Below are 23,340 nucleotides of genomic sequence, written 5' to 3' on the forward strand. Positions count from 1 at the left end.
TGCGTGTTTGAATCTAATCATGGATAACTTTAGCTAATTAGCAACTTTGCAACTTTGCAACTACTTACTACTTTTTACCTACTTTGTAACTACTTAGCATGTTAGCTAACCATTCCCCTAACCCTTAACCTACACTACCGTTCAAAAGTTTGGGGTCACTTAGAAAATGTCATTGTTTTCGGAAAAAAAAGCAGTGTAGACATTGTTAATGTTGTAAATTGCTATTGTAGCTGGAAACTACATAGGCGTACAGAGGCCCATTATCAGCAACCATCAGTCCTGTGTTCCAATGGCACGTTGTGTTTGCTAATCCAGGTTTATCATTTTAAAAGGCTAATTGATCATTAGAAAACAAAGAAAAAGTCCAGCGTCTGTGTTCTTTTGCCCATCTTAATCTTCTGAGTCTGAGATATTGCTTTTTCTTTGCAACTCTGCCTAGAAGGTCAGCATCCCTGAGTTGCCTCTTCACTGTTGACGTTGAGACTGGTGTTTTGCGGGTACTATTTAATGAAGCTGCCAGTTGAGGACCTGTGAGGCGTCTGTTTCTCAAACTAGACACTCTAATGTATTTGTCCTCTTGCACAGTTGTACACCGGGTCCTTCCCCTCCTCTTTCTATTCTGGTTAGAGCCAGTTTGCACTATTCTGTGAAGGGAATGGTACACAGCGTTGTACGAGATCTTCAGTTTCTTGCCAATTTCTCGCATGGAATAGCCTTCATTTCTCCGAACAAGAATAGACTGACAAGTTTCAGAAGAAAGTTATTTGTTCTGGCCATTTTGAGCCTGTAATCAAACCCACAATTGCTGATGCTCCAGATACTCAACTAGTCTCAAGAAGGACAGTTTTATTGCTTCTTTAAATCAGCAGAACAGTTTTCAGCTATACTAAGGGTTTTCTAATGATCAATTAGCCTTTTAAAATGATCAACTTGGATTAGCAAACACAACGTGCCATTGGAACACAGGACTGATGGTTGCTGATAATGGGCCTCTGTACGCCTATGTAGATATTCCATTAAAAATCAGCTGTTTCCAGCTACAATAGCCATTTACAACATTAACAATGTCTACACTGTATTTCTGATTAATTTGATGTTATGTTAATGGTCAAAAAAATTGCTTTTCTTTCGAAATAAAGAACATTTCTAAGTGACCCCAAACTTTTGAACGGTAGTGTAACTCCTAGAGATGTGCATATTTCCCTTTCAAGACAATTCAATACGTATCTAGATATATGAGCTTCGAAATGATACAAGATTGATACATTTTAGTTTGAAATGATTCGGTGCGATTCGGTTTGATTAGAGGAATAATGCAAATGTCTTGCCACCCAAAGGTTGCGTGTTCAAATTCCATCATGGACAACTTTAGCATTTTAGCTAATTTGCTACTTTGCAACTACTTAGCATGCTAGCTAACTATTCCCCTAACCCTAACCTTAACCTAATTCCTACATTTACATTTTAGTCATTTAGCAGACGCTCTTATCCAGAGCGACTTACAGTTAGTGAATACATATTTTTTTTTATACTGGCCCCCTGTGGGAATCGAACCCACAACCCTGGCGTTGCAAACGCCATGCTCTATCAACTGAGCTACATCCCTGCCGGCCATTCCCTCCCCTACCCTGGACGACGCTGGGCCAATTGTGCGCCGCCCATGAGTCTCCCGGTCGCGGCCGGCTGCGACAGAGCCTGGATTCGAACCAGGATCTCTAGTGACACAGTTAGCACTGCGATGCAGTGCCTTAGACCACTGCGCCACTCAGGAGACTATATATCCTAGGCTCTGATACGATACAGGAACGAAACGTTTTAGTTTGAAACGATTCAGTGCGATTTGGTTTGATGAGAGGAAAGAATTGATGCGATTCGGTTTGATGCGATACGATTCGATGCACTAACATTTGTTGCATAAACACATTCATTTTCCATTCTAAATTAAAATCTGCGGTTCATGAGCTGGGCCTCTCTGAGCTGGATCTGTCTAAACTGACTTCTGTGTATGTGTGTGTGTGTGTGTGTGTGTGTGTGTGTGTGTGTGTGTGTGTGTGTGTGTATGTGTGTGTGTGTGTGTGTGTGTGTGTGTGTGTCTATGGTGTATGTAGGCACCTAAACTGAGCCATAAAGGAAACTAGGCATCTACCACCCCACTATCAGTAAGGGGGGGCAATGTTAGCTTTTGATCTGAAATCTTCATCACCCACTAATTAATTTGTCATTTTTGCAGATTGAAAGTGTTAAGAGCTAGTAATGTATCAATATTTATCTTTAAAAATGAGCTATGCCATAGTCAATGAATATATAGCACAACTTTGGATTTCACCCAATCTCATAATCGAATGGCGTAGACCGTTTGGAAGTTTTGAAGGAATAGGAGTGAGCTTCTCTTCTTCTCCTGCTTCTACCATGAAGTGCGGGTAGCAAAAGTGATTGCTGTCCTTGTTATGCAATTATCAAATTTCCCCTGTATATCTAAAAATGACCATATATACTGATTGTTTCAAGCAAAATGACCATGGTGAACAATGAGCAATGGAAATAAAATCTAATGTAAGCCTCGATCAGCATGTAGCCTACCTATAGCCAGATTAGAGAGTTGTGTCTCAGGTGGTAGCTTAGGCTGGTAAAACACAATTTTCAACAGTGCATTTGATAAAAATAACCTATTAAATTACATTGGTTGTCCCTCAAATAATATAGCCTAATAATGCGCAAGCCATTTTACAAACATTTGAATGCTGAAGTTGACACGCAGATGTGCCAGATCAGAAATAGGCCTACCTGGGATTGTTCAGCATGCAAAATGACTTGTAGATCAATGACTGTCAACATAATTACATGCTTAGTTTGACACTGAAGGAAAGGATGCAGTTGTCACAAAAACAATATTTTCAGAAGGTAGAAAGAAAGTAATTTGAGCAACCAAAAAAAGTGAACTGGTGATTTATAATGTTTGAATTGATTTTCTGACTGATGCATGCTACATTTGGATCGGTTTGGGGTCCCGCAGACCAATGCACTCATATCTTAAAACATTTGTACCGGGGACCGAAGCTTATTGGTGAATCGTTACAGCCGTAACCTTAACGTTAACCCTAACCCTAACCCTAACCTTAACCCCTAACCCCTAGCCTAGCTAACTTTAGTGTTAGCCACCTAGGTAACGTTAGCCACAACAAATTTGTAACATATCATACGAATTGTAATTCGTAAAGTATCATATGAAATGGATGATGGACATCCATAAATGAATACATACCTTACCAAATGTAACATATCATACTAATTTGGTGTCACGTATTTTAGTTTACTATGTTACGTCTACCTCTGAGTCCAGGTTGCATCTGAGCTTCTCTGTGAACACTCAGTGAAATAAATAGCTTGGGATCAGAAACATTAGGCCTGTATCCTGTCAAACATAACAATATCGCAGTTGGATTTAAATATTTTTTGTATAAAGGATAAACAAATTTAAACATAGCATTATGGCTAAACAAAATGGAGCATATCTAGGTTTGCAGTAGGTCTAGGTTGCATCAACCTCCAATACCCCCTGTATATTAATATTGTCCCAATAATGTAGTTTCCACAAGTGAGTGCTTCTAAAATACACGAGATTAAGATACTGTACTGACTTGTTCAAACATGATTCGATCGAATGAAACTATTCCTAAAATAAGTTGTTAGAATAAATGCAAATCACATAATATATGGAAATGAATTCCCCCATCGCTTTGCATCAGTGTCATAAAAACATTATCGCATCACTTGAGAGATGAGAGCATAGACTTTAAAACCAGGATGAGAGATGAGAGAGAGGGGGACAGAGCAAGCAAGTGAGTGAGAGAGAGCAGTCCAGAGGAAGCGCGCGCGGAGAGCCCATGATCGTCTCTAGTCCGCTGTACTGTGGCAGAACATTTAGATTTTTCTGAATGAAGAGTCTACCTATACGACAACTCAACTCAAGATTTATTGACGATGGTGCAACTTACATTATTGTTTTATGAAGGGTTGAAAATTGGACTTCTGTATCCTTTCTGCAGCCTCAAATGATTTTTCAGTAGCCTATAAATTCCGTTCTCCAGTACGTGGATTAAAACGGTAGGCTAGCAATTTGGGCAACTACTGTCACTTGAAATGTTACTCATTTTTGTAGGCTACTTTATCAGCTAGTTGGCTTTAAATCCTACCTGTAAAGAACATGTGCATGGATGTAAATTGCGGACTAGATTGCTGTCAGCTGTCGTTTGTTTTCTGATACTGTATCTTTGTGATTTCATGTTGCAAATGAGAATCTTGTAATTAGGACAAATGTTGTCTAGCCTTTCTCAAAATAATAGCCTATGTAAAGAAAGATAAGACTATGAAATACATTTTAGTATCTCCAGCTCTAGCCTTTTAGGGGCTCTAAGCAAGATTTGGTTGGGGGGGACCCACTTCGGGTGAAGAGAACATTTTTAGTTTTGAAGTTAATTTCCTGCAATTCTACACATTTTGTCATGGGGTGTAGAGAAAATGTTGCAGTTTTAAAGCAAGTTTTCTGCAATTCTACACATTTTACCATGGGGCGAAGAGAAAACTTTGCAGTTTTACAGCAAATGTCCTGCAATTCTACACATTTTGTAATGACTTATGCAATGTTATCTGAGGGAGAATGACTAACTAAATCAATGTGGCCCCCCTGGAGGTCAGGGCCCCTGGGCACGTGGCCTATGTGCCCGGTCAGGATTTGGCTATGATTACTATAAGTTTAGATGGCTGGCTAGACTAACTGCCAATCTAAAAATGTGTTGCTGACATGGCTAATTGAGTGACTGTCATAGCACCTGGTGTATTCTACTATTCTTACTCTCAATAGTAAGTTGAGACCCCAAGTAACCCATTTTTTAAAATAATATGTCAATCAAAACTAGACGTTGAACGGGTTTGAATCCCCAAGCCGACTAGGTGAAAAATCTGTTGATGTCCCCTTGAGTAAGCCACTTAACCCTAATTTCTCCTGTAAATTGCTCTGGATAAGAGCGTCCGCTAAATGACTAAAATGTAATGTAATATAATGAACTGTCGTCTGTGCCCAGTGGGTTATGCCTGGAACCGGCCCCGACTATCTCGTAGGCTAAATGCACAAATTATTGTCCTAAAGCGAAGTAGGTGACATTATTGCATGAAATCGAAGTTGCAAAGTGTATTTTACTGCAACATATTTTTCAAGTATTGTAGTTTTTCATGACAGTATGTCTAGAGGACATAGTAAAGATTGTATAGAGAAATGTAATCATTGGTGCCATTTTGCCATCTAAACCAGTTATTCAAATGATACAATGAAGGCGATTACTCTCTAAGACACACACACACTCAGAGAGAGAGAGAAGTGTGTGGTACACTTGTGTGGTTGTCTGGTTAAACCAGTGTTATTTTCTAGAAATTATTTAGGACGTTTCCCAGACCAGGTTTGACAGGTCCCCCCTCCTAACCTGGCAGTCCAGAGGACACCTGAAGTGCCCTCACATCTGACAAAAGAGCCCCTTCCTAAAATAATTTAGCTTCAATTGGCTTCAATATTGAATGTGTGATGTGTGCATTGGAGGCGGCTCTTGGGGGTGTTGCTTTATATCTACTGTAACTTAGGGAAACACTGGAGTTAGAAAAATTAATATTTCTCTTTTAGACATTTGTCATTTCTCAAATTTTTACAGTTTTTGGTAGTTCTGTTCTCATCGATCCCTTTTATTTTTTGCATAGGTGAAAGGAAGAGTTGGAGAACACCTCGTCAGAATCATGGGACAAACTGGGACATCATCTTTCCTCTTCAGCACTCTTCAACTCACAGTGTTGTTGGCAGTTTTTTCATCTGAAATTAAATTTGTTACAGCAGGGAATTCAGACCCAAGCCTCGGAACAAACTCTTCCATTGGCAACCAAACTAACAAGAAATGTGATTCAGTGGGGACTGAATGCCAAGAGGGTGTCATTCTGCCCATATGGTTACCAGAGAACCCATCCTTTGGTGATAAACTGGCAAGAGCCACAGTTTACTTTGTGGCCTTGTTTTACATGTTCCTGGGGGTCTCTATCATTGCGGATCGCTTCATGGCATCCATCGAGGTAATTACATCACAAGAGAAGGAGATCACCATCAAGAAACCAAATGGCGAAAAAGTGACAACCACCGTGCGTATATGGAACGAGACAGTGTCCAACCTGACCCTTATGGCCCTGGGTTCCTCCGCCCCAGAAATCCTACTGTCCGTCGTTGAGGTGTGCGGTCACAACTTTAACGCAGGTGATCTGGGCCCGAACACCATCGTTGGCAGTGCTGCCTTCAACATGTTCGTTATCATTGGATTCTGCGTTTCTGTCATTCCCGATGGAGAGCACCGGAAAGTCAAACATTTGAGGGTATTCTTTGTTACCGCCACCTGGAGTATATTTGCATACACCTGGCTTTATCTCATCTTGGCTGTTATCTCCCCCGGCATCGTACAGGTGTGGGAGGGCCTTGTCACACTGTTCTTCTTCCCCTTGTGTGTGGGGATGGCTTACGTCGCAGATCGCAGACTTCTTGTCTATAAGTACATGTACAAGCGCTACCGCGCAGGGAAGCGAAGAGGGGTGATCATTGAGACGGAAGGGGAGGCGCAATTTCCTTCAAAGATGGACATTGAAATGGACGGGAAAATGCTCAACTCAGAGGGCTTCATGGACGGAGCGATGGGTTTCGATGAGAAGGACCTGGATGAGGAGGAGGCCAGGAGGGAAATGACCCGGATCCTGAAGGAACTTAAGCAGAAGCATCCAGAGAAGGAGACGGAGCAGCTGATAGAACTGGCCAACTACCAGGTATTGACACAGCAGCAAAAGAGTCGCGCCTTCTACCGATGCCAGGCTACCAGGATCATGACGGGAGCAGGGAACGTTCTGAAGAAGCATGCAGCAGACCAAGCCAGGAAAGCCGTTGGTGCGTACGAGATCCGCTCCGAAGTTTCGGAGAATGACTTTTCGTCAAAGATCTTCTTTGACCCCGGTACATACCAGTGCTTGGAGAATTGCGGTACAGTGGCCTTGAATGTCGTACGCCTTGGTGGGGACTTAACTAACACTGTTTCAGTGGAATACCGTACCGAAGATGGCACAGCCAATGCTGGCTCGGACTACCAGTTCACTGAGGGCATTGTGGTGTTCAAACCTGGTGAGACTGAGAAGGAGATCCGGATAGACATCATTGATGATGACATCTTTGAGGAGGATGAGCATTTTCTGGTCCACCTTAGCAACGTGAAGGTCATATCGGAGGGCACTGGCTACGGACAATCAAGTGCTAATCACGTGGACACTTTGGCGGGCCTTGGCCTACCCTGCTCAGCCACCGTGACTATCTTTGACGATGACCATGCCGGGATCTTCACTTTCGAAGAACCGGTAATGACCGTGAGCGAGAGTATCGGCATGATGGAAGTGAAGGTTCTTCGTACCTCAGGAGCACGGGGACTAGTGGTCATACCCTACAAGACCATGGAGGGTACAGCAAAAGGAGGGGGAGAAGACTTTGAAGATACGCACGGAGCGCTGGAGTTCCAGAACGATGAGATCTTGTAAGTTACATACTTGCTTTTAACGTTGTCATGTTTGTATTGTTGTCATGTAAATGAGGTGTAGCCTACAGCACATTGAAGTTCAATTTGGACAACTGTTATGTCTTAGTTATGTCAATGTCCTTGTTTCTAGTTTGTCCCACAGAAGCGACTTTCTGTCTCAAAAGGAAAAGAGCTTTATTGTTATCGCCTAGCACTAAGAGACTTCCCACTGGGCACAGACGTCAGTTCAACTAAAATGTTTTATTTTACACTTGGTTTAGCTGTCAACTAATGTGAATTCAATGTGAAATCAACAAAAAATATCATCATATCATTGGATATGGGTTAAAAGTTGAGTGAAAAAAAAGACGAAATTCCCATACGTTGATGACTTTTTGCAAATCCAATCAGTTTTCCACATTGATTCAACGTCATCACTTTTTTGTTGTTTATGACGTGGAAACAACGTTGATTCAACCAGTTTTTGCCCAGTGGGTTGTACTTGTATGACCCATTGACCTCATCATTACATTCCATTTATGGAAGTGTCTCTGGGGTTCAAGAAGGAATCGTGTCTTAAGTTCCTATCTTTCCACTGTACTTCATCCTTTCTGCTTCACTGTTCTTTTTCTCTCATCTTTGCCCTCACTGCCCCTCTTGTTTTATCCATTCATGTGAGCATTCAATTGACTGCCTGACTAGCCCCTGTCTACAAATCTACCAATTAGTGTTTTGCATACCATATGTAGAGATACTGTGGACTGTTAGAGTATTGCAGAACTGGCTTGAATGATTTAATTTCAGTTAAATGGGTTTTTCTGCAATTTCTCCTCCACTTTTCGCTCAACACCAGTTGAATCTTTTATGACTTGAAGTGCTTCAGCATAGAACATACTGTACAATACTGTACAATTGAGAGTATTCAAGTGTACCAAATAACGTGGTGTATCTCACTGAAGATGGGACTTGATGACTCACTGGGCTGGACAAAAGAGAGAAAACACATCAAGAAATGATCATTGTGATGCTTAATGATAATGAGACATTAGCATGTGGCATGAATAGATTAGGTATGGAATATGTTGAAGCCAAGAGGCAGCAGCTGTTCTTTGGCTGATCATTTTGTGTATGTAAAAACACTGGAATACCTTCCTGATGAAGATAAAAAATATCAATATAACAGGTTTATCAAAATATGTAATGGACTCTAATCAGTTATCGGCAAAAAGTTACTATTTATGAAGATCTCCCCAAAATTACTAAACTAATTTTAGTATGTTATAGGTTCCAGAGAGCTACGAGCAGAGAAAGGAGTTATGAACATGAGACTGTAGGACTCCTACTTGTTCACTCCACATGTAGTTTACATACTAGCTAAAATACTTTTGATCTTGAATTGGTAAGTCTGCAGTCTATCCTGTTTATTTAAACTCAAAACAAACTCCTCATTCATAAGACATTGCGTGTAAGCTAAGCAGTTGTAATATTGAAGTGTGAAAATGCAGCTGCTATCGATACAGATTTTCCATATCAGTGTGTCCATCATTTATAGGAAATTGAATGTGAGTAAGGCCTTTTTGCCTTTTTCAATGGGGAATCCAGCGACACTTTTCTCAATCCCCTCTTCGAACTGGAACTCCCCTAAATGATATACTGGTATAGTCAGGTATACATACCTAAAATAGCAGTTGGGCCAGACATTTTCCATTCATTGTGGGGTGGGGGATATAATGACAACAAATGTATTCCATAGAGGATAAACATTGCCAGTTTGAGGACAGCACCAACATGTTGAAATGGAAAAGGCCCTGTGCTTGTTTTAAGATGTCCACACATTTATACAGAGGCAAACGGATTGCTTTGAAGTGAGCAATGTAAATCGGTTCAGCAAGCTTTGCATAGAGAAGCAGTACCATATATAGACAAGGCACCAGCCTCTGTTGGGAAGTCAGTTCTTAAGTTTTCATTTGGAAAATTTATTAGCGTTGGCATTGACACATTTGAGAGGATGCAGTTGCAAGTTATTTCCAAACCTATTTGAAGATGCATGCAATGTCCATTGCAATGTAAACATTGATTTATGTTTCTGCACATATCATTCACTTATGCTACAGACAGAATATGATTGATGGTAATTCCATTTGTCACTGAAGCAAGAGAACTGGTTGCTCTCAACCTGCTGGATCCTGTATCCAGATAAGGGGGGTTGAATAGTCAAAGACGATCTAGTCGTATCGTTACAAGAAGTTACACGGTCAGGGCCATGTTCTTTTGTTTTGCTGGTAGGAACAAGTGTTAGTGGTTGTGATGATATTGGGAGACATGAATGTGTATTAAGGGCTTAGCTCCTGACTGAGCCAGTGTAGGTTTGAAAGAATTAGCACCAGGTACTCCGTCAAGGACCTTTCAGCCACCTTTGAAATATCAAACTAACAATGTTCTACAAAGTGACATTTCTACTGGATATTTTCTCCATTAATGGGGTTTGGTCCACTGTACTTAACTATACTGAACAATAACTGTGCTGTAAATGTAAAAACTACATCATTTTACATCACAAGTTATTACAGCCAGAACGTGTCCTACTGTCCTTATCAGACAAGATCATATCTGCTGCCATCAACCGTAGAGAATGATGGTCCAACCATGCCTTTTTTTATTTTGACAAGACCCTGGTACTATAGATATTATTAACTTCCCTGCCTACATGTAGTGAAATGAATGGCTTTGCTTTGACTACACACATTGACAAGCATGAAACTTGACAGAGGGTTACTTTGGGCTTTAGGAGGAGGTACTATTTCAAAAAACGAATTAAATCATTTTTTTGCCTATGCTAATTTTGCCCTCTCGTCTCTGGCCTGCTCTCGCATGAGGACAGACCTCGTGCTCCTCTATCCTTATAAGCTCAGCAGACCACTGTCATGATCCAGGGCTAGCGTAGCTGACCGCGCGGCCCAGTGGCGGCTCTGGCCTGTGGATCACATGGCTGGGGGAGTGACGCCTTCCCTTGGGCTGCATGACAGCGGGGCTGTCACCACCGCTTCATCAGACGAGCAACAGACAGAGGCAAGAGACCAAGGCACTTTGGACCATAGAGGAGCAAGAACAGCAAGGGTTCAAATCCTGATTGAAATCTTTCAAATGACTTCAAGCTATGCTTGATTGAGCTTGCCTGGTGCAGGCTCAAGCAAATGCTTAAAGTATTTGAACGATATCAAATACTATGCGAACCCAGGCCTGGGAGGAAGAGGGAGGAGGACACACAAAAACTCCCCAACTCCACTGACTCAACCTCTGTCTATATACGCCTGATATGATTTCCCTTGCAGCCTTTGGATGTTTTTGAGGGGGTTGGTCAGTGCAGTGCCTATGTCCCAATTTTTGGGGAGCTAAACGCTTCAGGGGTGATGGACATATTTGTGTCTTTTTTTTCTGCAGACGGAGGCCCCCTGCTGCTGAAATGTTTGTCAGGCTTTCTCGACATGGCTGAAACAATGTTTGTCAGGCCTCTAATTGGCTGAGATACAGAGACTGGGAGCAGATGATGGCAGACGTGTTACACTCTAAAAAGAAAAGGTTATTCAAATTGAAACTGTGGGAGAACCCCTTTTAATGGATCCTCGAATAACCTTTTGGGGTTAATTTTTTAGCCTACATATTCTTACTTCTTTGTTGATTGATATCCATTTAATTTCTGTTTTAGAAAGATTTGCACAAATATGAAAAGATAGATGGTATCATCATAAAACAATATCAATTTAGATCATACAAGGACAAACCTTACCTTAAATTGAGATCTTTAAATTGTATCAGTTACAGTGAGGGAAAAAAGTATTTGATCCCCTGCTGATTTTGTACGTTTGCCCACTGAAAAATCTGTCAATATGCCCTTGAGCAAGGCACTTAACCCTAATTGCTTGAGGGTCACCGTTGATAATGGCAGACCCTGGCCATGACCCCACTTTTGGAGGGGTTACTCAGCTGGAGTTGGGATATGCCATTTTTTTATTTTACCATTATTTTACCAGGTAAAAAAACACATTTCCAATTCACACATGCTTATTACATGTGTGAAATAGGACAAATAAGCACCCACCAAATTATTATTATTATTATTTAATAAGCCTCCCTCACTTTATGAGCTGTCTTCTTACTTACCGCAGTCTTCAGGTTCACAAAAACTGCTAATGATTTCAAGACCACTGGCATAATGCTCTTAAAGCAGGGCCAGAAATAGAACATTAATGTGAGGGGGAAAAACTAATTATATTCATGGTAGGGAAGGCAACGTATTGGTCTGCCTGCTCCTTAGGCACCAAAAGAAAATTACTCTTGACAGAGTCCAATGAGAGACAGACTATAGCCTACTTTCTGCATGGAAGTACGATGTACTACTGTATGTGGTTGAAAGGTTATAATTGAGTAGGTCACAAAGGAGTTGGTTAATAGAGTTTTTACATTGGGGAGTTTTCCTCCTCCGTTATAGTGACTGATAGAGTGGAGTCGCTGAGTCGGTCATTGTACAGTATTCTCCTCTAGTTAATCACAGATACTGCCAGTCCAGTTGGAGGGCTTGAATTAAAAGGCTAAGCTTATGTGTATGGGGACTGCCTCTGTGTTATCAAGTCTTGCTCTCAGTCTCCTTTTGTGTGGCTGGGTCTGAAGAATAGAGGGTAATGCCTGTTACTGGTTGGTGTTAAGTCTTTCCCTGTTAGAATTCTCCATAACAGGGTCTGATAACCCGGGAAGGCCCAAATACACTGAAAGCAGAGCCAGGTAAAACCAGGGTTCCTAGTCTGGTGTATGTGGCTCTTTGGAGATGTTCCTCTGTCACCTCTTGGTGTGTCCCATTAGTTAAAGTCAGAAATGTGGGTCTGGTCAACTCGGTAGCTTTGCTAAGCTATTCTTTAGCACTCAATGTGTCTTTCCTTTGCTTTACTCAACTAGAATAATTTCTTTAGCTCTTTCCACTCCCTGTCATCTCGTATACGGGTTGAAAATGGCAGATTATGTCATTGATAAGCACCTTAATTGGAACCCAGTGGCTGTACAGTAACATGCTATACATGACGTCAGAGCTCTGGCTCTGCGCTTCACTGCGCTGTATGGGTTTTGACTGACTGTCACGATCGTTAGAGTGAGTGGACCAAGGCGCAGCGTGATGAACGAACATCTTTCTTTATTTAATGAATACACGAAACAAAACAACAAACGATGACGTGACGTCCTAGGTTAACAACCAACACGGAACAAACCAAACGGAACAAGATCCCACAACTATTGTGGGAAAACAGCCTCTATAAATATGGCTCCCAATCAGAGACAACCAGCAACAGCTGACACTCGTTGCCTCTGATTGGGAACCACTCGGGCCAACACAGAAATACAATACATAGAATATACACACCCTGGCTCAACATATAGAGTCCCAGAGCCAGGGTGTGACAGTACCCCCCCCTAAAGGCGCATACTGCGACCGCGCCTAAACATAAACAAACCAGGGGAGGGCTGGGTGGGCATTCTTCCTCGGAGGCGGTTCCGGCTCCGGGCTCGCCCACTACCCTCCAATAATCCCCCCGTAGCGCCCCTGGTCCGGTCTGGCCCCGCTGGCTGGAGCTGGACTGGACATCGTAGGAGCGGATTGCTTAAGCTCCGGTGTGGAGCAGCTGACCGGTACCTGACCAGGCACCGGTGACCCAGGCACGGGTTGTGCCGGACTGACGACGCGCACCCCTGGCTTGGTGCGTGGAGCAGGAACGGGCCGGACCGGGCTGACGATGCGCACCCCTGGCTTGGTGCGTGGAGCAGCAACGGGCCGGACCGGGCTGACGATGCGCACCCCTGGCTTGGTGCGTGGAGCAGGAACGGGCCGGACCGGGCTGACGACTCGCACCCCTGGCTTGGTGCGTGGAGCAGGAACGGGCCGGACCGGGCTGACGACTCGCACCCCTGGCTTGGTGCGTGGAGCAGGAACGGGCCGGACCGGGCTGACGATGCGCACCCCTGGCTTGGTGCGTGGAGCAGGAACGGGCCGGACCGGGCTGACGATGCGCACCCCTGGCTTGGTGCGAGGAGCAGGAATGGGCCGGACCGGGCTGACGATGCGCACCCCTGGCTTGGTGCGTGGAGCAGGAACGGGCCGGACCGGGCTGACTATGCGCACCCCTGGCTTGGTGCGTGGAGCAGGAACGGGCCGGACCGGGCTGACGACTCGCACCCCTGGCTTGGTGCGTGGAGCAGGAACGGGCCGGACCGGGCTGACGACTCGCACCCCTGGCTTGGTGCGTGGAACAGGAACGGGCCGGACCGGGCTGACGACTCGCACCCCTGGCTTGGTGCGTGGAGCAGGAACGGGCCGGACCGGGCTGACGATGCGCACCCCTGGCTTGGTGCGTGGAGCAGGAACAGGCCGGACCGGGCTGGCGACGCACACCGTAGGCTTGGTGCGAGGAGCAGGAACAGGCCGGGCCGGGCTGGCGACGCACACCGTAGGCTTGGTGCGAGGAGCAGGAACAGGCCGGGCCGGGCTGTGGAGACGGATAGGAGGCCTGGAGTGAAGAGCTGCCACAACCCGTCCTGGCTGAATGCCTACCTTCACACACTCTGTGTGAGGCATCAGCACAGGACGTACAGGGCTGTGTACCCGTACTGGCATAACAGCACGTGACACTGGCGCAGGATATCCGGGACCGAGGAGAGGCACTGGAGACCACGAGCGCTGAGCCGGCACACTCCGTCCTGGCTGCATGCCCACCTTCGCACGACACGTGCGGGGTGCTCGCACAGGACGTACCGGACTATGCCGGACCACTCGTGGCACAGTACGCAGCTCCGCATACCGCGGAACCTGCCCAGTCTCATGCTGCCATGCCTGAGTACGGGGAGTTGGCTCTGCTCTCCATCCAGGCTCCGCCAACCTGCCTTCTGGCCCCCCAAACCCGGTGGCCTCCTCTCCTAATCTCCCAATTCGCCCTGTGGCAGCCTCCTGCTGCCCAGTCGCCCATGCCGTGTGCCCCCCCCCTAAAAATTGTCTGGGGTTGCCTCTCGTCCGTCCGACGACGACACTGTTGACGCCGTTGCTCCTCTCTCGCCAGGGCCTTAATCTTAGCCCATGGCCCTTTGCCCCGGAGCATGTCCTCCCAGGACCATGATTTGCCCACCTGGGCCATCGCCAACCTCTCCAGCTCCTTTCCTGGCGCTTCCTCCCATGTCCAGGCCGCCTGCTCCTGGACACGCTGCTTGGTCCTGGTATGGTGGGATCTTCTGTCACGATCGTTAGAGTGAGTGGACCAAGGCGCAGCGTGATGAACGAACATCTTTATTTAATGAATACACGATAAACAAAACAACAAACGATGACGTGACGTCCTAGGTTAACAACCAACACGGAACAAACCAAACGGAACAAGATCCCACAACTATTGTGGGAAAACAGCCTCTATAAATATGGCTCCCAATCAGAGACAACCAGCAACAGCTGACACTCGTTGCCTCTGATTGGGAACCACTCGGGCCAACACAGAAATACAATACATAGAATATACACACCCTGGCTCAACATATAGAGTCCCAGAGCCAGGGTGTGACACTGACAGCCGTTATAAACTTGAGCACCGCGCGCGACAAGAAGATGCCCCCATCCCTCCCACTAATTGGGCTACTTTTGCACATTTGTTGTTGTCTGAGTGATGGAAATGCTGTAAATCGAGAGGAGTCGATGTCTTCTGAAAGATGTTGAGTGATATAATAAATGCCGCTTTGATGTCATACAAGAAAACCACACACCCATGAGTCCAAAAGTACACATTTCCATATTTGAAAACTCATGTCATTTACAGTATCAACGTTTATGATCGCTATGTTTGATCCAAAGTTACAAGATGACATGCGTTATACCCTGGGTTGTCCTGAACAAAATGAGCTTATGTTTGTCGTTTTGTGAAGAAAATTTGCCGCATATCACGAACTTGAATGCACTCATGACTCCATTCTATGCACATCAAAATTACAATATGTTTGTCTGAAGTGCCTTCTGAAAGCCTAACACTGTAAGATATTATTGTTGGCAATAGAATAAGCTTTCAAATTATGCCCACCTGACCCAGATTGCAATTTATAATGGAACGTTTTTGGATTGTGTAAACAGCAACAGCAATTATGTGATGGTGGGGACGCAGGGCTGTGTTCCAAACAAAAAACTACAAGTGTGCTTGCTTCAGTTCCTCAATGGTAAAGCTAGGAAAGCTCAAAAAAGCACCTTATAGTTGAAGGCTCTTTCCTTGAGTCATAAAAGTGCATTGAAATTACTTAGGAACTGTGCACAGTTTGGAGAGGTGTGTGGCCACTTGGAGACGCCAGTTAGACCTCTCACTCAAACCCTTGTAATCATTTTTTCTTATCTTGTACCAAACTAACATTTCAGTGAATATTCTTACTATGTTACTGAATGTGTCCAGACTATTTTCAGATTTTGTTATTGACAAATGCTGTGAAAAGTACAGTAAATATAAAATGCACATAAAATCAACAGTGTAATGTTTGGATTCAGTCTTGTGTCCTCACCTTTGGTCTGATTATTTCCCCATAATCTTCAGTGTTCTCTTTCAGTTGCTACCATTGTCATGCATATGCTTTTGTTAGAAACATTTACATTTGGCCCTATCCAAATAGGCCAATTTCCGCGAGTGTAAGGGGTTAAACCATTCATTTTAATTCAACTCTGGTCACAGTAAAGCCTACTCTGAACTTGAGTCTTTCGCAAATGGGACATTAAAGTATAACTATCTGGGGCTGTCTTTCACTGAAAATACAATTGTCAAGGAAGGTAACTGACGTTGACAAGGTCACTGGTGATGACATGTAGTGGCAGTGTGACTGTTGACACTGCCTATTTAGTGGGATTATGGAAGTGCTGAGGACTGGAGAGGTGCTGGCTCGCAGCTGGTGGTTGGCCCTGAGTCAAACAGCATCGGCTGATTTGACTCAGTTGGAGGGCTGGCTCATAGGGATCGGATTGACACAGGGCTAAGAAGCCAGAGGAACATTCTCTCTCCTCTCCTTGTCCCCATGTCCTCTCTCTCTCACTCTTTTTTTTCTCTCTCCCACTCTCTCTGTTGTTCGCTTCTCCTCTCCCCTTTATGTCCTCTCTGCCCCCCCCCCTCTCTCTTTCTCTCTCTCTCTCTCTCTCTCTCGCTCTCTCTCTCTCTCTCTCTCTCTCTCTCTCTCTCTCTCTCTCTCTCTCTCTCTCTCTCTCTCTCTTACTGTCATTGCCATTCAGTAGCTCTGTCATGACTCATCCACTGTCTGTCAATCTCTCTCTCTCTGTGTCTCTCAGTTAAACTGCTTGTACACTTGGCTTCTGTAAAAGTTACATCCAGAGCTTGCCTTTGACAAAGCTGTGAGGAAGCCGGCACATGTAATCCTGCTCAGAGCCAACACAGTAGAAATATTCCCTCCTTTAACAAACCGACTGCTCAGCAGAGTTATTGGCCTCCAACTTTTATTTTGTTGCGCAGCCTTTAAAAAAAAAAAAAGCCAATTCAAAAGCCAATTGAAATGTGGAGTAACAGTGGCTCGCTAGGGTGGTCTCTCTGTTGACTTTTGCAGATTAGAGCCACTGAATAGGTTTAGTAACCCTGTGTACCGTTTTTACCAGGTGGCCATCTGAATTTGTCAAAATAGTATTAGTTTGCAGCCTGTAGGAGCAATCCAAAAATAGAACACTCTTTTCTTTCGCTCTTTTGATCAGGAAACCTGCTACAGTATTATGTTGTAATAGGCCATCAATCCAAACAAGGAACTTCTTAATCTTTCTTTTAAAACTATTATTTGTTGGCTGGGGGCTCGGGTATGAGCAGTGAAAGACTATCAAACATACATCATCTGCTGCCTGTCCTTTCTTTTTATTTAATCCAGGGGTGTCAAACATACGGCCCGCGAGAGGGTCCAATCTGGCCCGCGGGCAATGTTCGCTAAAAAAAAAGTAGTCACTGAGCAAATTTCAGGTCTGCTGAACGCAAACTTGAACGTTGTGAAAATTCTGTGCAACTTCCAGCGTGCGTTTACTGTGAACACTGAGGCTGTACCCGCTTTAAGTTACAGTTTCAGACAGTGGTCAAGTAGGATACTGTGGCTATTTGATCATAATGTAGGCCTATCAAAAACAATGAATAAAATGCATTCATAACATTTTAACATGGAAATAGCTGTTCCATCATTCAGCCTACAGTAGCAGCCAATGTGTGGTGTTCAATGTAGGCCTAAATACCATGAATTTTGAAAAAAACATGCAAGGCTTGACATTAACCTGTTTATCCACTTGTCCTTCAGACAAGGACGTGACTGCAAATGTTGTTGTGTTGTTTGATTCAAGAAACCACTTTACAAAATAAAATGCATTATTGTTCCCATACCATTATTACAGAGAATCAGACAAATTATGCTACCCTCTGCCTATTGGCTACTTAGCTTATTCAAGCCTGTCTCAAAATACAACACTGCCCCTTTCAGTCAAAAACAAAAGCTCTTTACCGGACTCGCTTTTCAAAGATGTCTAGAAATGTACATGTTTTGTGCTCTTGTAGGAAGCAATCACTCCCCCATTGCTGACTACAGATTATCTATAAATGGGCTAGTAACTCACTAACTAGCAAAGGATATGAACAAATGTGGCTACATGCAGCTCTCGCTTTGATCTCAAAACAAACGCATGACCGCTCATGCTGTAAACACAGTCCAGTTCGAAGTGAATGGCACAGATCCATATATGGCAAAGGTCTATTTGCATATAGGCCTACTGCAGCTCTGATTGTTTATGCCGCACTGGTCTGTGGAGAGTACGGCTGAGTCATGCACGTCAATGCAATAGAATCCTACTCTGATGCGTTCTGCCTACAACAAAATCTCTTGCATAGTCAGTTTTGCATACTAATAAGTATTGCGTAGTTTGTTTTGTTTCGGAGGATGGGGGATCATTGCCCGCTGTTGGTTTGAAAATTGAGGGGGGGGGGGGGGGGGGGGGGGGGGGACAAACTCAATATACTTTCAAATGACTAAAACCAAATCGAAACTGTGTGGAAATGATAATTGACCTATATTCATACAGTTTCTTGACTGTCCAAGTCGCTAATAATCACTAGACAGTCAGGAAGCAGCGAAAATTCCCAAAACTATGGAATTCTGACAGCAAGGAAACATAACCTATTTTCAGTGCGGCCCTCCGGACCTTGTTGAAGATCGAATGCGGCCCCTAGGGCAAAATGAGTTTGACACCCATGGTTTATTCCATGACACCCAGGGCTGCCTCAGAGGGTGAATAGGAGGTGTCACGAGAGGAAGTGACTGACTCCCTGTTATGTCACCCAAGGGCCCAGCAGGACTCTTGCTATTTCCTTTCACCAGCAACTCCTTCACCTCTGTGACACTAAGAGGCAGTTAATCAATAATTCATGTTAACCTTAGTCAATCACATGAACATCAGCTTAATGACGCTATAAAAAGGTCCCCTGTCACTTAGTAGTTGACTTTGAGTAATGGGCAATTCCAGCGTGATGGAAGTGACATTTCCACGCAAAATCACAAATAAAATGACTCACAGAATGGACAAACAAAACATTAATTAAACTGTTGCATGCTCAGGTTGACTATCCCACATAATTGCCCTAATTCTAATCAGTTTGGAGGTTCCGATTAGTTTGAAATAGTTTGTGGTTTGTCAATCCCTCTCTAGCCTCCACCTAATGAGGTTTTGAAAAAGTTATCAAAGTACTATATTATTACTGAAAATTCACCCATACTGTATTCACACTGTGTAACATTAGCTTTCAGTCGACACGTAGCCTCTAACCCAAACACCATGTAATGTTACGAACAATATAAGAGGAAGACCCTCATACCTCCAATATGCCTATGAGAATATACCCTCAAAACACTGTGGAACCCACTTATACCAGCCTGGTCTCATAGACTAGACGTAACATAGTAGACATAAATCCAAGACGCTCAAATTAGTTTATGTTATGTTTGGGATGGTTACATAAGACAGATGTTTACTTACTAGGGTGGTTGGTCGAGGTGGATGGTAGTCCTGTGTAGCTCAGTTGGTAGAGCATGGTGCTTGCAACACCAGGGTTGTGGGTTCGATTCCAATGGGGGACCAGTATGAAAATGTATGCACTCACTACTATAAGTATCTCTGGATAAAAGCATCTGCTAAATGACTGATGGGTTGGCATTACATGTGAATGTCTAGTGTAACAGTGTTGCTTCCGTCCCTCTCCTCGCCCCTACCTGGGCTTGAACCAGGGACCCTCTGCACACATCGACAACAGTCACCCTCGAAGTGCTGTTACCCGTCGCTCCACAAAAGCCGCGGCCCTTGCAGAGCAAGGGAAAGAACTACTTCAAGGTCTCAGAGCGAGTGACGTCACCAATTGAAACGCTACTAGTGCGCACCGCTAACTAGCTAGCCATTTCACACCGGTTACACTCACCCCCCTTTTGACCTCCTCCTTTTCCGCAGCAACCAGTGATCCGGGTCAACAGCATCAATGTAACAGTGTTGCTTCCGTCCCTCTCCTCGCCCCTACCTGGGCTCGAACCAGGGACCCTCTGCACACATCGACAACAGTCACCCTCGAAGCACCTTTACCCGTCGCTCCACAAAAGCCGTGGCCCTTGCAGAGCAAGGGAAACAACTACTTCAAGGTCTCAGAGCGAGTGACGTCACCAATTGAAACGCTACTAGTGCGCACCGCTAACTAGCTAGCCATTTCACACCGGTTACACTAGCAACCCAAAGGTTGTGAGTTTGAATCTCATCATGGACAATTTTAGCTTTTCAACTGTTTACTACTTTTAGTTAACCCTTCTCCTACCCTTAACCCTTTAAACTAACTCCCAAACTTAACCCAAACCTTAACCCTAACCCTAACCCCTAGCCTAGCAACATTAGCCAGCTAGCTAACGTTAGCCACCTAGCCACTTGTACGTTTAGCAAATTTGTAACATATAATACAAATTGTAATTCTTAACATTTCATACGAAATGGGTGATGAACATCCACAAATTAATACTTACCATACGAAATGTAACATATCATACTAAACAGGAGTATTTTGGAATTACGTACAGAATAATACGAAATGCTCTAAACCCAGGTTGACTACACAGCATGTGTTTATTTTCTATGGCAATTTTCCCTTCCAAAAGAAGGGAAAACTAAAAAGCAGCACTGTTTTATCAAGGGACAGTGTAATTCAACTCCAATAAATGACCCTGTTTATTGCGCTGTCTCTGAATATGTGTAAGCAATTGAAATCACACCAATGTTGACATTTGTGTTTATGCTAATGCTATTAGGACTCGCAATCAGTGTGTAGTTTACCTTTAATGGAGGAATACACTGCTCAAAAAAATTAAGGGAACACTAAAATAACACATCCTAGATCTGAATGAATGAAATAATCTTATTAAATACTTTTTTCTTTACATAGTTGAATGTGCTGACAACAAAATCACACAAAAATAATCAATGGAAATCAAATTTAGCAACCCATGGAGGTCTGGATTTGGAGTCACCCTCAAAATTAAAGTGGAAAACCACATTACAGGCTGATCCAACTTTGATGTAATGTCCTTAAAACAAGTCAAAATGAGGCTCAGTAGTGTGTGTGGCCTCCAAGTGCCTTTATGACCTCCCTACAACGCCTGGGCATGCTCCTGATGAGGTGGCGGATGGTCTCCTGAGGGATCTCCTCCCAGACCTGGACTAAAGCATCCGCCAACTCCTGGACAGTCTGTGGTGCAACGTGGCATTGGTGGATGGAGCGAGACATGATGTCCCTGATGTGCTCAATTGGATTCAGGTCTGGGGAACGGGTGGGCCAGTCCATAGCATCAATGCCTTCCTCTTGCAGGAACTGCTGACACACTCCAGCCACATGAGGTCTAGCATTGTCTTGCATTAGGAGGAACCCAGGGCCAACCGCACCAGCATATGGTCTCACAAGGGGTCTGAGGATCTCATCTCGGTACCTAATGGCAGTCAGGCTACCTCTGGCGAGCACATGGAGGGCTGTGCGGCCCCCCAAAGAAATGCCACCCCACACCATGACTGACCCACCGCCAAACCGGTCATGCTGGAGGATGTTGCAGGCAGCAGAACGTTCTCCACGGCGTCTCCAGACTCTGTCACGTCTGTCACGTGCTCAGTGTGAACCTGCTTTCATCTGTGAAGAGCACAGGGCGCGAATTTGCCAATCTTGGTGTTCTCTGGCAAATGCCAAACGTCCTGCACGGTGTTGGGCTGTAAGCACAACCCCCACCTGTGGACGTCGGGCCCTCATACCACCCTCATGGAGTCTGTTTCTGACCGTTTGAGCAGACACATGCACATTTGTGGCCTGCTGGAGGTCATTTTGCAGGGCTCTGGCAGTGCTCCTCCTGCTCCTCCTTGCACAAAGGTGGAGGTAGCAGTCCTGCTGCTGGGTTGTTGCCCTCCTACAGCCTCCTCCACGTCTCCTGATGTACTGGCCTGTCTCCTGGTAGCGCCTCCATGCTCTGGACACTACGCTGACAGACACAGCAAACCTTCTTGCCACAGCTCGCATTGATGTGCCATCCTGGATGAGCTGCACTACCTGTGCCACTTGTTTGGGTTGTAGACTCCGTCTCATGCTACCACTAGAGTGAAAGCACCGCCAGCATTCAAAAGTGACCAAATCATCAGCCAGGAAGCATAGGAACTGAGAAGTGATCTGTGGTCACCACCTGCAAAACCAGTCCTTTATTGTGTGTGTCTTGCTAATTGCCTATAATTTCCACCTGTTGTCTATTCCATTTGCACAACAGCATGTGAAATTTATTGTCAATCAGTGTTGCTTCCTAAGTGGACAGTTTGATTTCACAGAAGTGTGATTGACTTGGAGTTACATTGTGTTGTTTAAGTGTTCCCTTTATTTTTTTGAGCAGTGTACATGTCAGACCATGGAAATGTTCTGTTATTAGATGCAGTTATCTGCCAGATTTAAATGGTCCATCTTGTCAGGGGCAAAATGTGGCAAACACAGCAGCCTTGAAGTACCGTTCATCAACCATCCACAAGGTAACATTTTGAATATTCAAGGTGTGTCGCATGGATTTGCTGTTAATCTTCTTATGGCAAAAATGTTTATACAAATCGTGGATTTTGTGAATAGTTCATCCCTAAAATTATCACAATCTGTTGTGATTATTTCCTGTTATTACAGAAGCTAGTTTCTGCATTATTCAACAGTAGCCATCAGCCAATGTCATCTCCTGTTTAGGTCCAAGCCAAGTAGAAATGCTCTTCTTTCAAAGCAGCCTACATCATTTTTATCATTACTTGTATATTTTGTCCAAGAAGATTAGTAGTGTGGTGTATGAATACATTTTCAGACATGTTTGGCTAGCTGTTAGAGCTAGCCAAGTCTCTCACCTCCCTCTCACCTTACCCCTGGTCCCAGATCTGTTTGTGTTGTCTTGCCAACTCCTATTGTCATTGTCATGAGCTGGATATACAGCACAAACAGACCTGGGACCAGGCAATAATTTCCCCCTGGTTTAGTTTATAAACAATATTCAGGAGTGCGTCTTCAACCCATGGGTGCTCTGTTTTTTGTCTCGGAGAGTTGTTTTAGTCTCCATATTTGGGTAGCATCGCTGTTGAGAGGATCCTGGTCATTCTCAAACATGGGCCTGAGCCACAGTATAAGACTATAACATAGACTGATAGACTCTC

At 44.3% G+C, this 23,340-nt stretch overlaps 1 protein-coding gene across 7 annotated transcripts in view; it reads left to right on the forward strand.

Moving 5' to 3' along the window:
* Positions 1–5,781: 5,781 nt before the first annotated feature.
* The window catches only part of LOC311113279 (sodium/calcium exchanger 1-like), a gene marked incomplete at both ends in the record, with an annotated part of 29,775 nt that continues 12,216 nt past the window's right edge, over positions 5,782–23,340 (forward strand). For 5 of the 7 annotated variants that reach the window (XM_084156492.1, XM_084156495.1, XM_084156491.1 and 2 more), the window contains one exon: positions 6,043–7,595. In XM_084156492.1, the coding sequence (XP_084012618.1) occupies positions 6,058–7,595 (1,538 nt within the window). Of the gene's footprint in view, positions 7,596–23,340 lie in introns of all 7 variants that reach the window. The other 2 variants (XM_084156489.1, XM_084156490.1) reach the window with 1 other exon arrangement.

This window comes from Coregonus lavaretus, assembly GCF_964263955.1.
Source record: "Coregonus lavaretus genome assembly, chromosome: 40".
Classification (NCBI taxonomy): domain Eukaryota; kingdom Metazoa; phylum Chordata; class Actinopteri; order Salmoniformes; family Salmonidae; genus Coregonus; species Coregonus lavaretus.